Below are 22,234 nucleotides of genomic sequence, written 5' to 3'. Positions count from 1 at the left end.
TTGAGGAGACCCAAGTAACATGGTTCAATATGAGGCTTTTCACAGACCAAACTGATCAAATTAATGTATTTCTCTGCAGCTCTTTTTGATGATTTGTAAAAAAATTGAGGCGCGGAGAGGTGTTCCAGTTTTGATTGTGCTCTGTACTGGAAACCAAACATTCTTCTCTTAATTCCAAATCCTTTAGAAGTGACACATACATTTTGAACCTCAAAGAGCAGAGCACCCAGGTAGTGTGCTGTTAACCTACATTTAGGTGGAGAGCAGCTCCAATATAGAGCTCACTTTTGCATAATTTATGCTGCACTTTAAGTCTGAAAGGGTATTGTTCAATTAAGAAATATATATTCAGCATGTCAGGACCACTCCCAGCAGTCATTATGCAAGCCTATTTAAAGACTTCTCCCTATATTCAACAAATAAAATGTCAGGGGGCAGTAGTGGGGTAAAAATCTGACTGTAGCAATCACTTAATGGCATCCACAAAATTAGGAAATATGCACTGGAAGCCAAATCTGATGCATTTTCTTCTTGATGAAGATAGTTTTTATTATGACATTTCTATGCTTCTGAAACAACATTTTAGCTTAAAAATGTTAAAGGATAAGCTCAGGATTTTTTCATGATAATGTTGTATTAAAAATGGCTGTTCCACAGATATCTGTAAACCAGGTTCAACAATCTCAAACAGGATTTGACAGTCTTAGCTTTTAATAGTGCGTTGGTCTGAAATTCTTCAAGTGTAATGATGCAGGGCAGTCGAGAGTTAATATCAAACACCATTAGGACTATTCAGTGCTCAGTAAAATGGGAACACCACCCTTTAAAAAGCACAAAACTTGCAGCCAGCAGCATATTGCGGGCATTCTTGCAGGGTCGTAGTAAGGATGCAAATAGTCCTCATGCAAGAAAGGAGAATGAGCAATGCGACCCTCTGGGTCCTGGTTCCAATGAGCCAGCTGCAACATAACAGGCTGTAGCTGTCACAATAGTGTCAATCCTGGATATATTGTGGCCATTTCTGACATAATGAGGGCCTAGTCAACATCCTGGCTCTCATCCTTGACTAACTGGTAGCAATTCATCATAATTTTGGTACGCACTGCAGCAGTGGTCGTCTTCGAGGGTTGTACACATTCTTCACATTTAGTGACCAATTTTGACTTAATTGTGGCTAGGCCTAGTACTAGTGGCACATAAATGACATTGTGGGCATTCTTGGCATAACTAACATAATATTATCTTTCTAATGGCTTTTCTTTCTTGGTCTTTCATGCCAAATTTCTGACCATCCATGGCATAATGGCAGAGGTGGCCTGCCATATTGGATAATAAATAAGCATGAAAGACAGAATCTGTACAGTTACAGATTATCAGTGTGACAGCAGAACATGTGAGTATTTGATGACAATACAAAGGTAGTTAGGGCAACTAAACCTGTATTCACTAAAATAAAATGCTGGTGTTTTGGGACATAAATAATTTTTTCGCAAATATGACAAGTTTTTTGCATGTTAACTGGGTTTATTTACTTAAAATTAAACTTGTTTTTAGTAGCACAGTGAGTGTATTTTCCGCAACAGGCAAGGTAATGTTTGGCTCCCAGTTATTGCATAACTAAACTATATTTAAATCCAATATTTGAGTAATTCATTCTGGATTTCGGAGACTTATGGCTGCACTTTGTTCCTTTTTAGCTGTTGCTGTTATTTCATGACATTAGTTTTTCATTTAATCATCTATGTTGATAACACATTGTAGTTTTAAATTACTTCTGCTGCCTGAGGACGGAGCATGTAAGGATTGCATAAAAACGGTCTGGTCTTCTGAGCTCTATCTAACTGAGCAGTAGTACTGTCGTCAGAGTCTAATAGATTTGTTAGGCTCTGCCAGGTATGGCTGGGGTAGTTAGGCAATTAAGCTGTAGGAACCCATGCAACTCCTCTTACTTAATTGAGCCACTATCAAAATCTCAGAAACATCAGCTGATGTGGTGAAGATTTGGTTTGATTCCATTAAAGGATTCTGCTATGGAAGACCAAAGGGGGTTTCGTCATGCTCCGGACGCCTGTGTGTCTACTCAATGCAGTTTATAATCCATATAGTTTGCATCTGCTAAAAGCTCTGTGTTTGGAGGAAATTCTGTTTGCGACCAATGTTTCGAACCCTCAACATCCACACTTGTAACAAAGCAGTTGAAGGCTGTTTGAGAATCAACCTATTTGGTGGCATAATTTCTGAAGTTCTTGAGGGAAGCCTGAAGTGAACTAGACTATTAAAAACTCTCCGAACGGTCACCATCCCCCGTATGGTTGAACATGGAATTATACAGTAGCCTAGTTATTCACTTCATTGTCTTTCTGGGAGACTTCAACTGTTTAAATCTTGTTCTGGGATTTTAATTGGTTAACTGAATAAGCTTTAATGGTCCTACTTTGCTTTCCTCCGGGCGAAAGTGTGAGATGCTAATATATCAGTGTTTAAGACAGCGATCAGGAATCTCCACAACCTCGTTTTTAATATTATTTTAGCATAAACTCGAATGCATTTCGATGAAACCGTTATATGCTATTTAAAAAAAAGATTTATTAACTGTTGATTTTATAACATTAGCTTTTAACAGAGTTTCTATGAATTATTGTAATCTTTCCTTTTAGTGAGTTTTTAGGGTGCTATATGCATTTTAATCTAATAGGTGCCTTGTTCCTGTTAGAAAACACCTTCGCACTGATGACTACCTTGTAAAATCTGCTTAGTGGTAATAGACTGTTATATTCTATACACAGCTTCTCAGTAATGTTTGTACAGGAAGCTGTTTTTACCACCAAATGTTATTTTGTAAGGCCCGTGGAATGGGTTTTTAACTTGTAACATTGGGTTCGTTTTTGTCTATTAGAAGATGGGGCCTTGGTATGAATATTTGAGCAATTTAAATAAACTGTGCAAAATACAAATTTAAATTCTTTATTGTAGTTGTAAGATGTATACAGCTTTGAATTTGTTAACCTGCCAAGCAAGCAGATTGTCATTCATAACTTACTGAGAGAGAACTACGTAAAAGGTCTTGGTGGAAAAGAGAAAGAGGCGGAATGGAGAAGTGAAGAAACGCTACATATATTTTAAAAGGTAGTACACAATGTGAAACCGTACAACCAGATTTTAAACAGCCTATATATACCTACAGTTCTTTAGCAAATGCTCAGGGAACTTGTGCAGCAAAATATACTGTTCTGCAACTATTATTCTAAAGTTTTCTTGGGGTTGGAGAACCACCAACACTATGGAAGATGGTAAGGCATGACTAGCACACCGTTAAAGTATCGGATTATTTCATTTATGCCCCTTCAGAACGTATTTATTTTAAGCTAATGTATCTGGAAATTACACTTGAAGATGTATTATGTGGCCTATATTTAGGGGAAAAAATTATTTGGGAGAGAATGCCACCGATTCCTCCAGATGAGGTCAGGCTTTCCTACTTGTTTCGCTCGCTCCAAATGAGGCAGGTACATACACACAACCATTTTCGAAGCTTACCAGCCACCGCTGAAAGGTACTATTTTTCATTGACCACTGCTGCAAGGTTCTACCACTTCTTTAAACAATGCGACAAGCACCTGTAAGGATCATCAGTTACTGACCAACTGCCTTGTCGCAGTGTGATCTATCTGCACATCTACCCAAGCAAATCAACTATAAACTACAATGGATAAGTAGCAAAGCATCAAAGCAATCCTTCAGTTGGAACAGACAAGATAACATCAAATCTTTGTTCAAAGCCAACAACTTACTGCTGGTGGAAGCCAAGGTCAAATTCAAAGTACTCCGCATCAAGCACAAAACGTTCTGGAAGCGGCCAGGATGCATACATAAGTTGCCAGGCATCACGTTCTAGGTAGGAACCTCAGATCAGCAATGACACTGGGACCAGGGGAATATTTCTGGGAGTTCAGGGCCTAAAACTCCACATAGCTTTCCCCTAAGCCAGGAGAATCAGCACAATCATATACTTTCAGGCAAACTACATAAACTTTCATAAAATAGAATTGTTTGCACAATAAAATAAAACAAATTGATAAACTTATTACCAGATGGCAGAACTTCAACTGTGGCGTATCAATACAAATAAAATCCATCATCAACAGTGATTCTTTTAAGAGATTCAAGTAAGTACCAGAACATTACTATTATATACAGAATATTGCAAGAATGAAATATCCAAAACTCTATACTGAATTGCGTGGTGCTGAGCCAATAGTCCTGAACCACTGTGATCTTTTACCTGCAGACCAGGAAGAAACACCACATGCTGAAGATGGGAAAACACCACATGCTGAAGATGGGATTGATTTCAGTTAAGAGAAGCACAAGAATCTAACAGTTAAGTCAGGTGCCATACAATATTTCCTTAATAAATAAAACGCAGCATGCAAGAATGCATGGAAAAGGAAACAAAACACTCTTCCACTATCTACCTTTGTGCGACCTAGCGTTCTCTCTCTCTCTCACTAGAGGGTAGATTTTGTAGGTGAAATCAGTTCCCTTTCATTACAGGGGTGAACGCCAACAGCAACCACATGAGTAGTATATCACAAGAAAACATAACACTGTTTCATTCTGTCACTTAAGTGTGAAATCACAGCTTATTGTGGTTAGAGGAATCCCCAATCAGTGCCTCCTCCTCCGGTGCTGCGAGGCACTGTTTAATGTATCTGCTACCACTCTTCATACATGGCAGATAGTGATTTGTGCAAGGTTAATTTTCTTCTACTGAAAGATGTGGATAAGTATTTAAAGAAACTGTATGCTCTGTTTAGCTATCTAGATTTACAGTCATTTTTATAAATGCACACATCATACCCCATAACTCACAGCATCTACCATGATGTTCTCCTGTTTATAATTTAGGTGTATTTGTGGCATTGGAAATATGTGTTTATGTGTATGGCAGACACTTGCGATATGGCTGTGCCTTCATAGCGATAACTGGTGAATTTCAGTGTTTTTACGTGTTTACACCAGAACCATTACTCTCATTTTAACTGTCTTTTTCAGTCAATTTCATAGTTTTTTTAAGGATGTATTTAATTTTCACCCCAGATGCACATGCCCTTCGAGCCTGCACCCTACCTCTTGACATCCAAGCAAAGCCAAACATCAAGAGCTTGGCAGCGCATTTTTTTTTTTTTATACACTGCCTGAAACTAGAGAGTTAGGCACAAAATGATCATCAAATCTAGCACCTTAAATAGCAATTGGTGAGCTAGGCTCTGACTAGACTGAATTTTAGGAGCTTTTTCCTTTGGAGTTATTTTATTTTCCCACGTGTGTGAGCAACTTGGACTACTGGCCGAGGTCGGTCAAGTTTGGGATGGCACCCACCCACACCGCCACCTGACAGTGAAAATGTTTTTCACAGTGCAAAATTCATGGGGTGGAGTCGACTTTTTTGTTTCAGGATGGCAGAAAAAAGAAATAAGGCCCACTGCAGTCAATTACATTCTGCAAACAAAATCTAGATGTGATTGACAGGATGCACGAGTCAGTACTTGCCAGTTAAATTGACAGAGATCCACTAAAGTGATAATCCTATCAAGTCTTCTCTGGGACTTATTTAAACACTCATAGCTCCAAAACTACTGAAAAAATGTACACCAAGACTAACTTGTATTGGCAAAGCCCAGAAGTATGGTATAAGTTTCCAGCCTTTTGGCTTTGCAAGAATTTTTTTTGTCAGGGTTTGTGTAAAACTTTATTGTTGGGGGAGCTGCCGGGCCCACTAAACAACACAGACACAAATTTATATAGATAGATAGATATAACCATCTCCTATTATGGCATGTTATATACTTTGGTTTAAGTCTACACGGTCCTGACGATGCATATATATATGGTATCTGTTTATTTAGTACTTGCTGTTGGTTCTCCCTCAACTCTGCATGCTCCATTTCAAAAAGTTCACCTGCATCTTGGACTGCAGTCAACGCTACAGCAGCACCATCCAGGAGTACCTTTTGATTTCTATCCAGAACTGCAATTTAACAAGACTGAGTCTTTCTGAATTCCATTTCTCTGCCACTACCCTATTCTCTGCAGATCCAAGTGCATGGGATGTTCGCTCCAAGTTCTCCTCCAATAAATCCTGCAATGTTATGCCACAATCCTGTTTTTATCCCACTACCATGCCTTGCTTCAGGCACCTAAAACACATGCAAGACATCACCTTGATATAGGTGCTGCAATTCATTTGATGACACTTTTACTGATCTTGTTAAATCAGCAACCTCTTCTGTACCTTCCTGGACAGGAAGAGGAAATGGAAAGAGTGAATGTCCTTTGCGTCATGAACTGGAGGTGTTAGGATGGTTGTGGTTGTTGGGGTTCTCACCAGATGCACAGCTGGCGGTGTTTGGAGGGCCACTGGTGATATGCACACCTGCTGGTCCAGAGGTACTGTCTTCAGCGTCCGAGGTTGTGGGGTGGCTATCTACATCACTCTCTTCTGTGCAACCTGTAATGTAAACAATAAATCAGTGCGGAGGGAAGGATGTAACAAGAATGCAAAATTAAGAGACTAAATTATATATCAAGCGACAGACCAGCTCATCACCCTTCTCAACTATACTGCTTTACTGAGCTGTATTAAAAACGTGTGCAGTAACAAAAATTAATAAAAGAATAACTGTGGTACTGTATGATGGAAAATTGCACTCAAACCCAGTACATGATAGTGGTGAAAGGTGTACCTCACACATGTACTAAGGAGGCGTATAGGGCTCAACACTGCTATGGTGTTTGCAGGTCTGGATGCCTTCTGCAGACGTCCATGTTTCAAACTGCTTCAAGGTAAATTACAGTGGGGGGACTGGGCACTTGCAGGTCCCTAGGGTGGAAGCTGAAGCAGTCATAGTTGACCATCACCTATACAAACTATTTCTACCGAGGCTCTATTTGTCCGATGCAACAAATTATGCCATGTCACCCTAACTTTAGATTACTGATGAGAGGGTAACAATGAGTTTGCTATTTTTTTTTTTTTTTTTTTAATAGTCCAAAGCAGTGCATTTTAGGTCGAGTCTGCCAGACAGTTCAAGTTGTCTAGGTTCAAAAGGCATATTATGGTCTTACCAAGAACTTACAGGGGTTTACAACCTGCCTATTGCTTACCATTGGGAGCATTATCAATAGTTTGCTTATTCAATGGTTTTTATTCTCCCAGCTTGTCCATCTTGTTTTGTCCCTCCCCTGGAGCATAAACTCTTTACCATCTCTCTGATTGACTGGCTTTCATCCTTCTACTTCTCACTTTTAGGGAACTACGTTCTTTTCTAAGTAATTCATGAGACTGCATCTTTTTCCAGCTCTCGTGTGCTTTCCCAGAGCTCTGTTTTGCAAGGGCTCTTGTGCGCTCTTCCCTTCAGACTCTCTCCCTTTTACGCAATGTGTGTTTTCTCTTCCGTGTATTCCTCCCCCAACTCCTGTGCTGCTCTCCCGCATGTGCTGCTTTCCCCATCCTCCTACCCAGTCCACATTTCTTTACCACACATGCTACTCCGTTGCTCCCCACCTGCTGTTTTCCTAAAATATTTTACTTTTGGAAGGAGGAGGGGACCAGGCAGCAGAAAAGCACTTTCGCACTACTACTTTTCAATGTTATGTTTTATTTAACAAAACATCTCAAACCAGTAAATAACCAAGTATGTACTTACGACAAAATAAAGCAGCAGCTCTGGTAGCAGCATTGTCTTTTTTTATTTTTTATTTCTTTCTTCTTTTGGACATTGTGCACAGCATCTAGCCAACGCTGGGCAGCATTACCAAAACCATTACTAAAGAAATACCCTCCCAAAGGAGAGCTCTATTGACTTTGACATTGCCTGTTATAGGTGTAGTCTTAAAAATAAACAAGTTTTACAAAGAGCTAGTATGGCGAGTCCAAGTTTTTCTTGAGGAATACAACTCTGTTTCAGAGGATAATTTATTTTGTGACACTCCTTGAAATTACGTCCTATGACATACATATGTGAATAGACAACAGCAGCGCCTCTGCCTTTCCAATTCAAATGGCTTCATGCATTTGTCTTTACACGCCAGAAGCTGGCCTGGTATATGATGTCAACTAAAGTGAGTGCGCACCTTGCACCAGTCCAGACAATCATTACGGTGATTTAAGAGGTCTTAGACAACCTTAGAAAGCTCTTTAAGTGGTAGCTGTGGAGAGCAGCCTTCAGGCTTAGTCTTGAAGGAGTGTAAAGCAGCTTGTTTTACCAGAATGCAATCTTATAGCATAGATCAAGAAAAAAAGAACCACAAGTATTTATAAAAAAAAGATGTATTTATTATATAATAATCTCTAGTAGGTTCCAATATCTCCTACACTATTGCAGGGATTCTGCTCATGCACAGAACTATGCGCAGGAAACCAGGACCTCAGTGAATTGCGGTGTACCAAAAACTCACCTCCGTACCCAGAACCCCAATCCGACTAGCATCAGTGTCCCATTCGTTATCCGTATTCTCCCGGAGGTCCCAATGTATAGACAACCCAGAACAAGTGACTTCGAGTACTCTCAGGAATGGTGGGAATCAGAAATACCTGTCCGTTATTATTCTCATATCAGTCCACAACAAGAGTAATCAGAGACACGGTAAAGTTTAAAATGTTTATTTTATAAACTACGTGTCCTAAGATGCAGTACTTTGGCTAACATAAGCAGACAAATGATTAAGATTAAAACCATCAGCATTGTTACAATACCATAGAAAATGAAGGGAGAAGGAATATGCTACTTACCAGTATGCATCTGTTCTTGGCATGTAGAGCTGCAGATCTATACACTGTGCATAGATCGCCATCTGGTGTTGGGCTCGGATGTTTGCAGTTTGTTTTTCCTCTTGGAAAGTCTTTGTAAGTCACGAGGTCAGTGACTCCTCCTTTGGTTCGTCTTGCGCATGGGCTTCGGCTCCATCCTCAGATTGTTTTTCGCCAGCAGGGAAAGATGGAGCGTAGTAATAACAGTAAAGAAACCCATGTGTGTTGTATCTAAATAAGATAGACTGGAACGGATACAGGTAGCCGGGGAGGCGGGTGGGCGTGTATAGATCTGCAGCTCTACATGCCAAGAACAGATGTATACTGGTAAGTAGCATATTCCGTTCGAGGCATATGAGCTGCAGATTATACACTGTGCATAGACTATATAGCAGTACCCAACCCTAGCGGCGACCACCGGTATCCGTTGCAGTTGTTTGGAACAGTGTTTTTAGTACAGCCTGGCCCACACTAGCTTGTTGCTTGGTTTGCACATCTACACAGTAATGTTTTCTGAAAGTGTGCGGTGTTGACCATGTCGCTGCTTTGCAGATGTCATCTAGTGGTATGTTCCCTAGAAAAGCCATAGAAGCCCCTATCTTCCTTGTAGAGTGGGCTTTAGGGGGAACAGATAGCGTTCGTTTTGCTTTGTGGTAGCAAATCTGTATGCATTTTACAATCCACCTAGCTATCCCCGATTTAGAAATAGGGTTGCCTTTATGTGGTGGAGAGAAAGAGACAAATAGCTGTTTGGTTTTTCTGAAAGGTTGTGTTCTTTGGATGTAGTAAAGTAAGGCCCTTTTAACATCCAGTGTGTGTAAAGCCCTTTCCGCAACGGTTTGAGGTTGTGAGAAAAAGACTGGTAATTCTACAGACTGGTTTAGATGGAAGGGAGAAATGACTTTGGGTAGAAATTTTGGGTTGGTGCGGAGTACAACCTTGTTCTGATGTATTTCACTAACCCTTCTAAGGGAAGAGATGGCCACTAGAAATGCTGTTTTCCATGTGAGAAATTGCAGCTCACATTTATGTAATGGTTCGAAAGGGGGTCCCATTAGCCTTGTGAGAACTATATTTAAGTTCCAGACAGGTGAGGGTGGTACTCTGGGTAGAATTACTCTTTTGAGGTCTTCCATAAAGGCTTTGATGGCAGGCACCCTGAAAAGTGATAGGTGCTGCCTGTTTTGTAAGTAAGCAGCAATTGCTGCGAGGTGTAACCGAATGGATGTATATGCTAGGTTACACCTTTGTAGATGGAGCAAGTAACATATGATGTGCTGTATGGACACATTTAGAGGGTTGATTGTGTTGTTGTGGCAGTAAACAACAAATCTTTTCCACTTTGCAGCATAGCATGCCCTAGTAGTAGGGCGTGTAGCTTCCCTGATAATATTCATGCAATCAGGGGGAAGGTTAAGGTATTCAAATTCTAGGACCTCAGGAGCCAGATCGCAAGGTTGAGCTGAGCTGGGTCCGGGTGCCTGATCTCTCCATGGTTCTGGGTTAGGAGGCATGGTGAGAGGTGCAGCTTTTCGTGTGGTACTACCGAGAGTTCCAGCAGGGTGGTGTACCACGGTTGTCTTGCCCATGTTGGAGCTACTAGGATCAGTATTAGGGAATGCTGTTGTAGCTTTCGCACCACTAATGGAATTAGTGGGAGAGGTGGAAAAGCGTATGCAAATTTGTTTGACCAGTTCATCCATATCGCATTGCCTTTGGACAATGGGTGTGGATATCTGGCGGCGAAGCTTGGGCATTTTTTGTTTTCGTGGGTGGCGAAGAGGTCTATCTGTGGATGCCCCCACTTCTGAAAGAACGGGTGAAGAACCTGTGGGTGAAGTTCCCATTCGTGAATCTGTTGCGTTTGTCTGCTGAGCAGATCTGCCACGGTGTTTTGGACTCCTGGGACGTGTTGGGCCAGGAGAAATATTTTCTGTGGAATTGCCCATCTCCATATGCTCTGTGCTAATTGAGAGAGCTGTGGAGAGTGTGTGCCCCCCTGTTTTTGAATGTAGTACATGGCAGTCATGTTGTCTGTGCGAATGAGGACTGCCTTGCCTGAAATCTGCGTCTGGAAGGATTTTAGGGCTAGGAAGATTGCCAGTAACTCCAAATGGTTGATGTGGAGTAACTTCTGTTGCGGCGTCCATGTGCTCTGTACTGTGAGATGTAACAGATGAGCTCCCCAGCCGGAAAGCGATGCGTCTGTTAGAATTATTTGTGGAACCGGGTCCAGGAACGGTCGACCTTTGGAAAGGTTTGTGGTGTTCCACCACTGCAGAGAGCGATGGGTGCGACCGTCCACCAACACCAGATCTGTCAGTTGCCCCTGGGCCTGGTTCCACTGGCGCGCTAAACACTCTTGGAGTGGACGCATCTGGAGTCTTGCATGGGGCACTATGACAATGCAAGAGGCCATCATCCCTATCAGTTGCATAAATACTCTTGCTGGGAGAGAGTGTTGAAGTATGAATTTTTGACGCAGAGCCTGTATGTTTGCAATCCTGGCAGGATTGGGATAGGCTATGGCTTTTGAGGTGTCTATGGTGGCACCGAGGTATTGTTTTGTGTGTGATGGTACCAGGTGGGACTTTTGGTGGTTCACCGTGAAACCTAGCTGGTGAAGTAGTTGGATTGTAGCGGCGGTGTGGCGCACACATTGGTCGTAGGACGTGGCTTTTATTAGCCAGTCGTCCAAATATGGGAAGACGTGAATGTGCTGTCTTCTGAGGTGTACCGCCACTACTGCTAGGCACTTGGTGAATACCCTTGGTGCTGTTGTGACCCCGAACGGGAGCACCTTAAACTGGTAGTGTTGCCCGTCCACTACAAATCTGAGGTACTTTCTGTGAGCATGGTGTACTGGGATGTGAAAATATGCGTCTTTCAAGTCCAGAGTGGTGAGAAAGTCGTTCTGGGAGAGGAGTGGAAGAACCTGTTGAAGGGTTACCATGTGAAAATGGTCTGAATGTATGTAAGTGTTTAGAGGTCTGAGATCTAGAATAGGTCGCAGAGTCTCGTCTCTTTTTGGAATCAGAAAGTACAGGGAGTAGACCCCTAAATTTTGTTGATTGATGGAGACTTGCTCTATGGCTTGTTTTTGCAGGAGGGAGATTACCTCCTGTTTTAGTAACGTGGCATGTTCTTGAGACATTGGGCGTTGCCTGGGTGGAATGTTTGGGGGGGGGGGGGGGGGGGGGAGATGTTAATTCTAGGCAGTACCCTGAATGAATAATTTGGGTCACCCATCTGTCTGAGGTGATTGTCTCCCAGGCGTGAAGGAAATCTTGTATTCTGCCCCCGGCCGGAGTGGAATGGTCTGGAGGGAGTGGGGGAAAGTCATTGGGTAGGCGGTGTGGCAGAGCGGGCGGTATTTGTCTTGCCTCTGCCTTTATTATTATTGCCTCTGTATCCACCTCTTTGATAACCCTTTGTGAAGGTTGACTGAGGAGGGGATTTGTAGGACGTGGATGCGCTATCTGAGGAGTAGCCTCTACAAGTGCCCCGAAAGGAAGAGCGGTGAAAGGAGCGCCTAGGAGTGTGTGACTGTAGGGCTCCCATGGATTTCGCCTTATCAGTATCTTTCTTCATCTTCGAGGGCTTCATCAACTTTTGGACCAAATAAATGTTGTTAATCGAGAGGGTGATTCAATATGGAGGCTTGCACCTCAGGTTTAAAACCTGAAACTCTTAGCCATGCGTGGCGACGGAGAACGACACTGGTGTTTATGGCCCTGGAGGCTGTATCTGCCGCATCTAGGGCACAGCGTATAGAGGTATTAGTTATAGTTTTTCCCTCTTGGATCAATTCATTAGCCCTATTTCTGTATTTTTCAGGGAGATGGTGCATGATGGTCTCTAACTCATCATAATGCGCTCTGTCGTATCTGGCCAATAGCGCTTGCGTGTTGGCGATACGCCATATATTGGCGGCTTGTGACGCAGTGCGCTTACCCGACGCGTCTAGGAGCTTGGACTCTTTGTCAGGTGGTGGTGCTTCGCCCGACGCCTGAGAATTTGAACGCTTCCTAGCTGTAGATACCACTAAGGAATCCAGTGGTGCAGGGCCTTTTAATGTATGAAGGATCTGTGGGGGCGGCTTTATATTTTTTCTCTATACGTGGGTTTAGGACCCTAGCCCTGACTGGGTCTTTGAAAACCTCCGGTGCATGTTTGATTACTCCTTTTAGCATAGGTAGTATAGCAGTAGACCTATGTGCAGTATCGAAGGTGTCTAGGAGAAAATCTTCCTCCACTGGGTCAGTATGTAGCTCTACCCCGTGATAATGTGCCGCCCTCTGTAGTAGGTGTTGAAAACCTAACGAGTCTTCTGGTGGGGATGGCCTAGATGGGTAAAGGTCCTCCTGTGGGACATCTGGGATGTCCGGATAGTTATAGTCATCCCATGGGTCTGGGGATCCAGTAGGGGTGGGGTCTTGTGGCACATCTGCTGGATCATAGTAAGGGTCCCCTTGATCATCCTGGTCTGGAGACAGAGTCGGAGAGCGATGAGGCAGGGGTGGAGAAGGTGGAGGTGGGGAGGGTGGAGGAGGTGGAGGAGGTGGGGAGGGTGGAGGAGGTGGAGGAGGTGGGGAAGGCACTCTGAAAGGGGAGGTAGCAGTGTCCTTCCTCTTTGGAGGTGGAGGTGGAGCTGGTTTGTCCAAGTGTCTCTTTTTTGAAGACAGTGTCAAATGTCCAGTTTTTGGATCCTTGGTAAGTGTCTTTTGCAGAGGATCCGGTGTGAAAAGTTCTTGCGACACTGGTTGTTCGGTCGGCGCCGAGGTTTTCGGGGCCGACGGCTTTTTAGGCTTGTCTATGCCGTGCTTTTTCGGGCCCTCCGATTTTCTGTTCGGTGCCGAGAGAGGCTTCGGCACGGGAGTGTCAGCACCGAGGGCCTTTTGATGTTTGGTCGGCACCGAGAGGGCGGGTTTCGACACCGAGGGCTTTGGTGCTGGGCTCGGTGTGGAGGCCGATTTTTTCTTCGGTGCCGAAGGGTGTTTTTCGGTACCGCTGGTAGGCTGGCTCGAGCGCGAGCTGCTGGAAGGCTTAATAGGCTTCTTTACAGGGCCCGAAGGTGGGGTGTTAGAAGCAGTGTCCTTGCTCTTGCCTAGGCTCGAAGGCGTGACCGAAGCCTTTTTGGGTATCGGCGTGGGTGTGGGAGGGGGTATAGTACTCACGACCCTCTGCGCCGGGGTGCTGTCCTCCACATCTGAGGCGTCGGCCTCGGAAGCACTGACGAGGTAGTCGTCCTCTTCTTCGATGTTCTGCTGTCCCGGAGCTTCGACGTCGTCCCCGAAGATGTCGACTGGAGCGGAGGTCGAGGAGTGCGCCATGTTGCGTCTGGCCCTTCGATCTCGAATAGTCTTTTTGGATCTAAAAGACTTGCAGGCGGGACAGTCTCGAGCCTCGTGTTCAGGGGAGAGGCAGAGGTTGCACACCTCATGAAGATCGGTGTGGGGGAACTTGGACCCACATCGAGGGCACTTCTTGAAGGGAGTTCTTTCCATCAGCCGAGACCGGAGCCAGGATAGGCCCGAAGGCCGCCGTCGACGACCGGAATCGAAGAAGTGTCGAAGAGAAGGTGATTAAGATGATTTATTTTCTGAAGGATCTCGATGAGCGAGGATTTTGCGTCGATCGTTGAACTGGAAAAGTTCGGAACCGGAGCGCGAAGTATTACATCCGAGCCCGATGGCGGAAAAAAACAATCTGAGGATGGAGCCGAAGCCCATGCGCAATACGAACCAAAGGAGGAGTCACCGAACTCGTGACTTCCAAAGACTTTCCAAGAGGAAAAACAAACTGCAAACATCCGGGCCCAACACCAGATGGCGATCTATGCACAGTGTATAATCTGCAGCTCATATGCCTCGAACATCATATTACAAATGACAGTGGAATACAACCACCTTCCCTTCGCTAATAGGCAAGTATTATTATACTAATAGAAGGTCTCTAGGTTTGAATGGGGGAACCCCATACCGTAAAGATCAGCTTAGGTGAATCACATCACAGGATCAGCTTTGCTCTCCGCCTGGAAAAGTTCTTCTCCAGAATGTGTGTGTAATTCATGCAAACTGCAATATTAAAGGCTCTCGACTTTCAGGTATTTGCAGCTGTGTGCGTGTTATGGCTAGAGAGTGGGCCGATCAACCTGAACTCGAAAACATACATTGTTTGGTGGCTCAGACTGTTATTGCACACAATGTTCAGACCAAGGTCGCAGTGCACGTCTAGGGATGTGAACAACAGACAGTTCTCATGCGATGAAAAGGCAAGCAAGCAGTTTTCAAATAATAACATGTATCTGCAGTGTCGTGTGCAAAAGCAGCAAAAGCTGCAAGATGGCGTTTCTACGTCTAACGCGCTTATGCAAACATAGCAATGTATGTATCTAAATCGCTGCCTTCACTAAAACACGTAGATAAACACAATGCACACAATACTTTAGCAAAGAAACACAGTAAATTGCACGACATGCACAGTGGCCCCAGCGGGGTGGGGACCAAACCATATACTAAGAAAGTGGTATAAGAACCATGACTCGAGTCAAGACAGTGTCGAGAGGATGTGGAAGTGCTCCGTACAACTCTATGTGCAAGTCACAGTTGGATTTTTAAAGATTAAGGACCCTTCCCAGCGGACTCTCAAGAAATCCCTTGGAAGACGGAAGGTTGGGGAGCCACCACACCATTGGAAGCCCCAGTACCCACGCTACCTACACCAGGGAAGCTGGGTGCTTATGTGTTAAGTGGTGTCGGAAACCGCCGTCAAACCCAATGGAACACTTTAGGAAAGTGCAGCTGCTGGAAGAGGAGAAAGTGTCCGTGGGAATCTAAACATGGATTCTTGAAAAGGAATACCTGAAACCAGAGGGGACAGAGTCTATGACACTCAGGAGTGACCAGGAGACTTGGAAGACTAATGCCCTCCGATGTCGGGTGCTTCAGGGGAGAGGACTATGACCTTGACTCATATCAAAACAAAATTTGGGAGAGTAGAGGTAGGCAAAGTGGGGACCCATCCTTCACTGCACTATACAGATAATCAAGAAAGGTCCCCTCCGTTAGGAAGAAGGGAAAAGGGGTATACTAGCCTCCCACATTCAGAAACCTTGGAGATTCTGGAGGCGGTTCTCTTCAACACAGAATGGAAATACCAGACACCAAGTAGCATGGTGATGGCATGTTGCCATCCTGCTCCGATGCAGAACTTTTTTGCATTCGAGGACCAACTCTTCTCACAAAAGCACGGAACCAGTATGAGTTCCCCACTTGGGAGTGGGGAACTCTTTCTATAGCTCCTTTCTGGAGCTTAATTCTGGCTTTTTCTTTGAGAAGACGGAGATGAGGTGGATGTCTCTTTAGAGGTGGATGGGGCAGAGGGATCTTTACAAATTCTAGGGTATGACCAAATTTGACTATGTCCAGTACCCATTTTGTCCAGTACCCATTTGTCCGAAGTTATTTTCTTCCATTGGTCGAAATGTAGAGAAATATTCGAATTTTTGGAGTTGATGCATGGCCGATTTTGTTGCAGGTGCTAGGGAGGTGTCACTGTTTCATAGTATTATCTGTGACCTGCTGGGGCTGTTTTCACAAGTTTTGCTGTCTGGAGTAAGATGGGGGGCTCTGTAAGATTGTAGCTGCCGATAGCCATATCAATAGTGATAATTCTGGGGTTGATATTTTTGGTAGCTCCCGCGAAAGGAGTAAGACCCTCTGCCACGGGCGCCTCGAAAATGTGTTTTCCTGTACTGAAGTGTACCCAAGGCTTTAACTGTGTCCATGTCCTTTTTAATATCTTGTAAGGCATCGATGTGTTTGCCAAAGAACGCATCCCTATCGAATGGCATATCTAGTATCTTGCTCTGCACTTCCAGGAGAAAGGTGGTACACTTAAGCTATCCTTGTCTACGGAGAACTGCTGCTCCAGCCAGCTGCCGAAAACCTAGAAAATCCAAATCCATGGAGAAGTCAATAATCTCGGATGCTGCCCTCTCTCCATCAAGGAGAATTTTTCCTGCCGCTTGTTTTTTGTCATCTGGCAAAAGTTCGAGGTACGGACCAACATCATACCACATTTGGCGGTCATATCATCCCAAAATTGCCAAGGAGTTAGCAGCACGTACAGAAGCACCTGCCGTGTGTTACAGGCACAGGTTCGAGCGCGCGTGAATCGGGAGTGGATCAAACACGCCCGCCATAAACTACAATCCCCATAATCCCTGCGCGCACGTCACGCAGCCGCGTCTCCCATAAAGGAGAAAGCGCAACTATGCAGCGCGTTGGAAATTCTTGCCGGCGTCCGCTGTTCTGTTTGCGCTAAGAAGTACCTTGCTCCTGGGATTATCCAAGCTTCCGTGGTCACAGGAAAGTCCTTTGGTGGAGCGTTGCCTTCGTGGGTCACAGGAGAGTCCTTTGGTGGAGCGTTGTCTCGATGTTCCCTGGAGTGGTGGAGTGTTGCCTCATTGTTCCCAGGATAGGTGGAGCGTCACACCTACCCTGAAGGTCTGGTCCCCAGTCCCTTCCGCTGCTCCCGCTTGAATCTTCCGTCCCCTCCTCCGTTGGTGAGCACTTCTCTTGCTCGTGCGGAGGAAGGGAGGGTTGCAGACTTTTGATGCCCACGTATTGATTCACGGGCTGGTTCCCGTTTACAGCCACTTTCTAAATTTGGTTGGTCTCAGCTGGCTCAACCGCTGGTGGTATTGCAGGAGCACTCTGCATTGCTCCTTCACTTTGAATTCACAAATGGCACGACTTTATGCTGGGCAATAACTGTTACTGTGCACCTAATAGAGACCCATGTATTTCCCAGCCTCAGTGAGACTGGAAACTGGACATTTGTTACGTTGGGCATGAACATCGTTCTTCTGGGCCTATGAGCAAATATCTATGCCTTTGAGCACCAAAGGGTATCTAAGGTGCCGTAACCTGGATGATTAAATAGGCTAAGGTGAAGCCCTACCATTCTTTTGCTCTGCATTCATATCTGTTGTTGTGCTTGTGACTCTATTTCAACAGGGATTATCCGAGTGGTAGCGGACTGCGCTCTATCCCTGTGAGGCAGAGTGGAGTCTATTTCGGGGTAGGTTCTGGGGAGAACGTCTGCTTTCCATGTCAAATGTATTAGCGAGATCCCTGTGCAGGCTCTGGTTACTATGTGATGTTGCCCTATGATTTTCCTGTTTATTATATATATCCCACCATGCAGCCAACACAACAAAACAAATGCTTACCGTCTTCACTAAGAGGTAGAGGTGTCTTGAGATACGGGGGCCGTTCTTTTTCTTTACAGGTATACCACTAAAACCTGTTTTCATTGTCCCTGTAGTGAGGAGGGTGTAGCGAGGAGGTCAGGGAAAGCGGTAGGGTGCTAATATTGTTCCTTGTGTTTTGCAGATCTCCCTCCCTGCTGTCCCCTTCCTTTCCTTCCCTCGTTTGATCCTCCCACTGACCTGTGCCATTACGGCTACTAAGGCTTGGGTAGATCGAGAGGTGGACCACAATAAGCAACAATCCGATCCCGAGGACTGAACCAACGTGACAGAATTTCCGACCCACGAATTGAGTCCTCCTGGTCGGATTGTGAGAGATGGCTACACTCGACGATGTACTGACGGTTCTTGCCAATGTACAGGCAGAACTGTCCGCGTCTCGTCAGGAAACAGCAGACCTCAGGGTCAGGGTAGAGGGAATGCAGCGAAACCCCTTTAACGCAGGGGGTGCTGCAGCAGGTCCCCACCAATGCTGTGGTGGTGGAATTACCGGTGACTATACCGCTAGCCACACCAGAGTGGTTTCATGGAGAGCCGAGCAAAGTCCAGGTGTTTAACGCAGGTCCTGCTTCACTTCTGGTGTAAACAAAAATCGTTCCCCACTAATCAGGCGAGAGTTGCCTTCCGTATTTCTTACTTGGCCGGCGACGCTGCTCAGTGGGCAGTACCTTTGGTCACTCGAGATGATCCCCTTCTATATGATTGGGATGAATTCAAGACCGAATTCCTCAAGGTCTTTGACAGGAGGGCTGAGTCATATACCGGCAGATAGGGAACTGTTGGAACTGAGGCAGGGCAATGGGGATCTGATCACATACTTGAATGCCTTTAGGAGGTTAGTGGCAGAAACTAAGTGGCCCGAAACAAAGCAAGCCGCCATATTCCATCAAGGGTTGAGGGAAGAGCTTAAGGACATCATTGCTCAAATCAACCCCCGACCGGTTACTTCCGAAGAGCTGATTAGTCTAGTACTACAACCAGTGCTTAATTTGTAAAATATTAGGTGCAGGTGCTCAAATCTTCTGGGGGAGGCCACACCCACTTTCCTGGCTCCGCCCACTTCTTCCAGAGGCTCCACCCACTTCCTTTTTTGGTGCCACCCACATCCACAAGCCTCAATATATGATAGCCACCTCCTCATATCTTGAGTTCCGCAAGAAGCTGAAGACCTGGCTCTTAACATAAGCACCGCCGGGACCTCAAGCCTACACAGCTGCCCAAGTGCCTGGATACCCTGCTGAAGACCTGGCTCTTAACATAAGCACCGCCGGGACCTCAAGCCTACACAGCTGCCCAAGTGCCTGGATACCCTCTTGGGTGATTAGTGTGATACATAAATCAATTTGTCATAACATAGTGTAACATATGGGGAGGCACTTTCACACTTGTAGAATCCCTTTTACAAATTCTGAAAGCATTTGTGTGATTTGTCATTCCCAGAAGATGACACAAGGGCACAATCCACCTAGCTCTAGAATATTTTAGGCAAAAGAATAGCAACTGTTCCTCGGTCTTATAGAAAAATATGCATGACAGACACAAGGTAGAACCTGACTGTGCAGGATCCCATGTTAATGTAAAAACAACAATCAGCAAAGTCCTGGACCTAAACAGCAAAGAATGTGAGAGTGTACACACCAGTCGGATACAATTTAGTAATTTCTCTGCCTTGGACACAGTCTTATGCAATAGAAAAAGCCTTGTGCAGCTGCTGATGGAACTAGGCAATTCATTCGGAGCAGCAACTCTCTACCAGTATTTTTATTTGACAACAGTAACCACAGTAGGCGTGACAGAGGAGGGCTCTTTCCAAAAATTACCTAGGCCCAGGTCATACAATTACTTTTTATGTTTAAAACGTTTTTATTGAGACAAAACAAACCATGGGGGAGGGGGATAGGAGGGCAGGATACATGGAATACAGTCAAAGAAAAAGGGTGCAACTCCAGAGGGTTGGCAATAGGTAGCGCGGTAGGTCAGGGGGAAAAACACAGTAAATGAAAGCTGGAAATACAAGCTGTGAAATCCCCGCACGCGGATCCGACACCCCAAATCTAAGCAATAAAAACCCCCCCCATCAACACCCCAATAGAACACAATCCCCCCTCTCCCATCCCCCATCCCCCATCCTCCCAGTAACGAAACAACAACACTCCCCCCCCCCCCCCCCCCCGTCCTATGGTCCCGCATCAGAGTAATCCTAACCAGGAAGCCCCGCACCCCCCCCCCCACCCCGGGGGGTCCCCGTCTCACATATAAGCTAGTCCGCCGGGGTCACCGGCGGCGTCAGCCTGAGAAGTCTAAGATACCTCGGGCAGGTGAGCTCCCGGAATTCAGTGGACAGCAGCGCTAGAAAGGGTTGCCATAGCTCTTCAAATTGGTCTATCTCCCCCGCAACCGTAAGCGACAGCTTCTCCATCCCCAGCACATGCCAGAGCCTATGCAACCAACCGGTGATGGAGGGGACGGTGGTTGTGCGCCAGTGGATTAGAATGTTCTGAACCGCAGACCCCAGCGCGATTGCGATCTGCCTACCCCTACGGGACTTCAGTGGGTACATTAGGTCATTGGGGAGGCCCAACAGGACATACGCCGGGAATCGCGGCAGCTCTATCCCAAAGTGCTTATCCACCTCGTCCAAGACTTCCTTCCAGTAGGCGGTCAGCACTGGGCAATCCCAAAGAATGTGTGTAAGGGTACCTTCCTGCCCACAGCTCCGCCAGCACCCCCTGTCAGTGTGTTTATGCATTTCATACAGTCTCTCCGGGGTGTAGTACCAGTATGTGGACACCTTAGTAAAGGTCTCCGTAAGGCCCGTGTGATATGCAGAGTGCCGCGCCCGATACGCAATTTTGTCCCAGTCCTTGTGGCTGAGTGTCCTACCCAATTCCCTGTGCCAACGCTCCCTCCCCGGGTTGTAATAGTGAAACGGCGGGGGTTGTAGGTATTTGTACAGATCGGTGATCAGTTTAGCGTCGGAGGTCCGAGTAGCCAACCACCTCTCATACGGTGTAATTGGACGGGCGGCGGTGGCACGCACCTGGGGCTGGAGGGCCCAATGCCGAACTTGCATGTAGCGCAATCTGTCCAGCTCCGTTAGGCCGAACTCCTGGCGGAGTTGCTGAAAAGGAACCACTCCTTCCGGGCCATAGATCTGGAAGAGTGCCCTGCAGCCCGCCTGCACCCAGTGGGAGAAAACCCCCGGCTCCATCCCTGGGGAGAAGTCCGGGTTGCCCGCAATGGGCGTGAGCGGCGAAGGGAAGGTGGTAAGGCCCCGGGCCTCATAGACCGCGTCCCACACACGCAGGGGGACCCGCGTAACAAAGGAAGCGTAAAGATTAGGGGGGCGATGCGCACGGCGCAGGAATGGAACCTCTTGTAAGGTGCGGCCCGCCACTGCCTGGTCTTGGAAGAGCCAATGTTTGTCGGACTCCCACCTGCTCCACTCCACCAGATAGCGGAGCTGTGCCGCCTGAAAGTACTTACGGAGGTCCGGAATGCCGAGACCCCCCGCTTCCGGAGCAAGCGTGGAGAGGACCCTCTTCATGCGTGGCCTGCGGCCCTGCCAGACAAAGCGGGAGATGTCAGCCTGCATTTGTCGTATCCAGCCCACCGGGGGTCGGAGCGGAAGGGCCCGGAAAAGATATAGTATCTGGGGCAACACCGTCATCTTGACCGCCGCGATTCGCCCCAGCCAGGACAGCAGGCCTTTGTTCCAGCGGCCAAGCTCGTCCTTGATCTTCCTGCTGAGGGAGGCATAATTGGCCGTAACCATCTCCGGTAATGTAGGCGCCAGCAGAATCCCCAGATACGGCACCGTGGACGAGGACCACTGCATGGGGAAGAGCCGCTGAAGATCCCTCCTGGTTTCCGCAGCCAGGGACACGTCTAATGCCATCGACTTGCTCATATTCATTTTGAAGCCGGCCACCCCCGCAAAGGCGTCCAGCTCTCGGAGGCAAGCAGGCAGCGACCTCCTAGGGTTGTCCAAAGTCAGCAGGACATCGTCCGCGTAGAGACTGACGGTGTGAACGTACTGGCCCATCCGGACCCCGACAGCATCCGGATTATTACGAATCCTCTGAGCAAACGGCTCCATGTAGAGGGCAAACAAGAGCGGCGAAAGAGGGCAGCCCTGCCGCGTG

At 46.2% G+C, this 22,234-nt stretch overlaps 1 protein-coding gene across 2 annotated transcripts in view; it reads right to left on the bottom strand.

Moving 5' to 3' along the window:
* Positions 1-22,234, bottom strand: part of NSD3 (nuclear receptor binding SET domain protein 3) — a 1,492,250-nt gene that overhangs the window by 965,694 nt on the left and 504,322 nt on the right. For both annotated transcript variants that reach the window (XM_085633955.1, XM_085633956.1), the window contains exon 9: positions 6,389-6,511. In XM_085633955.1, the coding sequence (XP_085490081.1) occupies positions 6,389-6,511 (123 nt within the window). The remainder of the gene's footprint in view (positions 1-6,388; positions 6,512-22,234) is intronic.

This window comes from Triturus cristatus, chromosome 11, assembly GCF_964204655.1.
Source record: "Triturus cristatus chromosome 11, aTriCri1.1, whole genome shotgun sequence".
In the NCBI taxonomy this organism is placed as follows: domain Eukaryota; kingdom Metazoa; phylum Chordata; class Amphibia; order Caudata; family Salamandridae; genus Triturus; species Triturus cristatus.
This window is presented reverse-complemented; position numbering and strand designations above follow the sequence as displayed.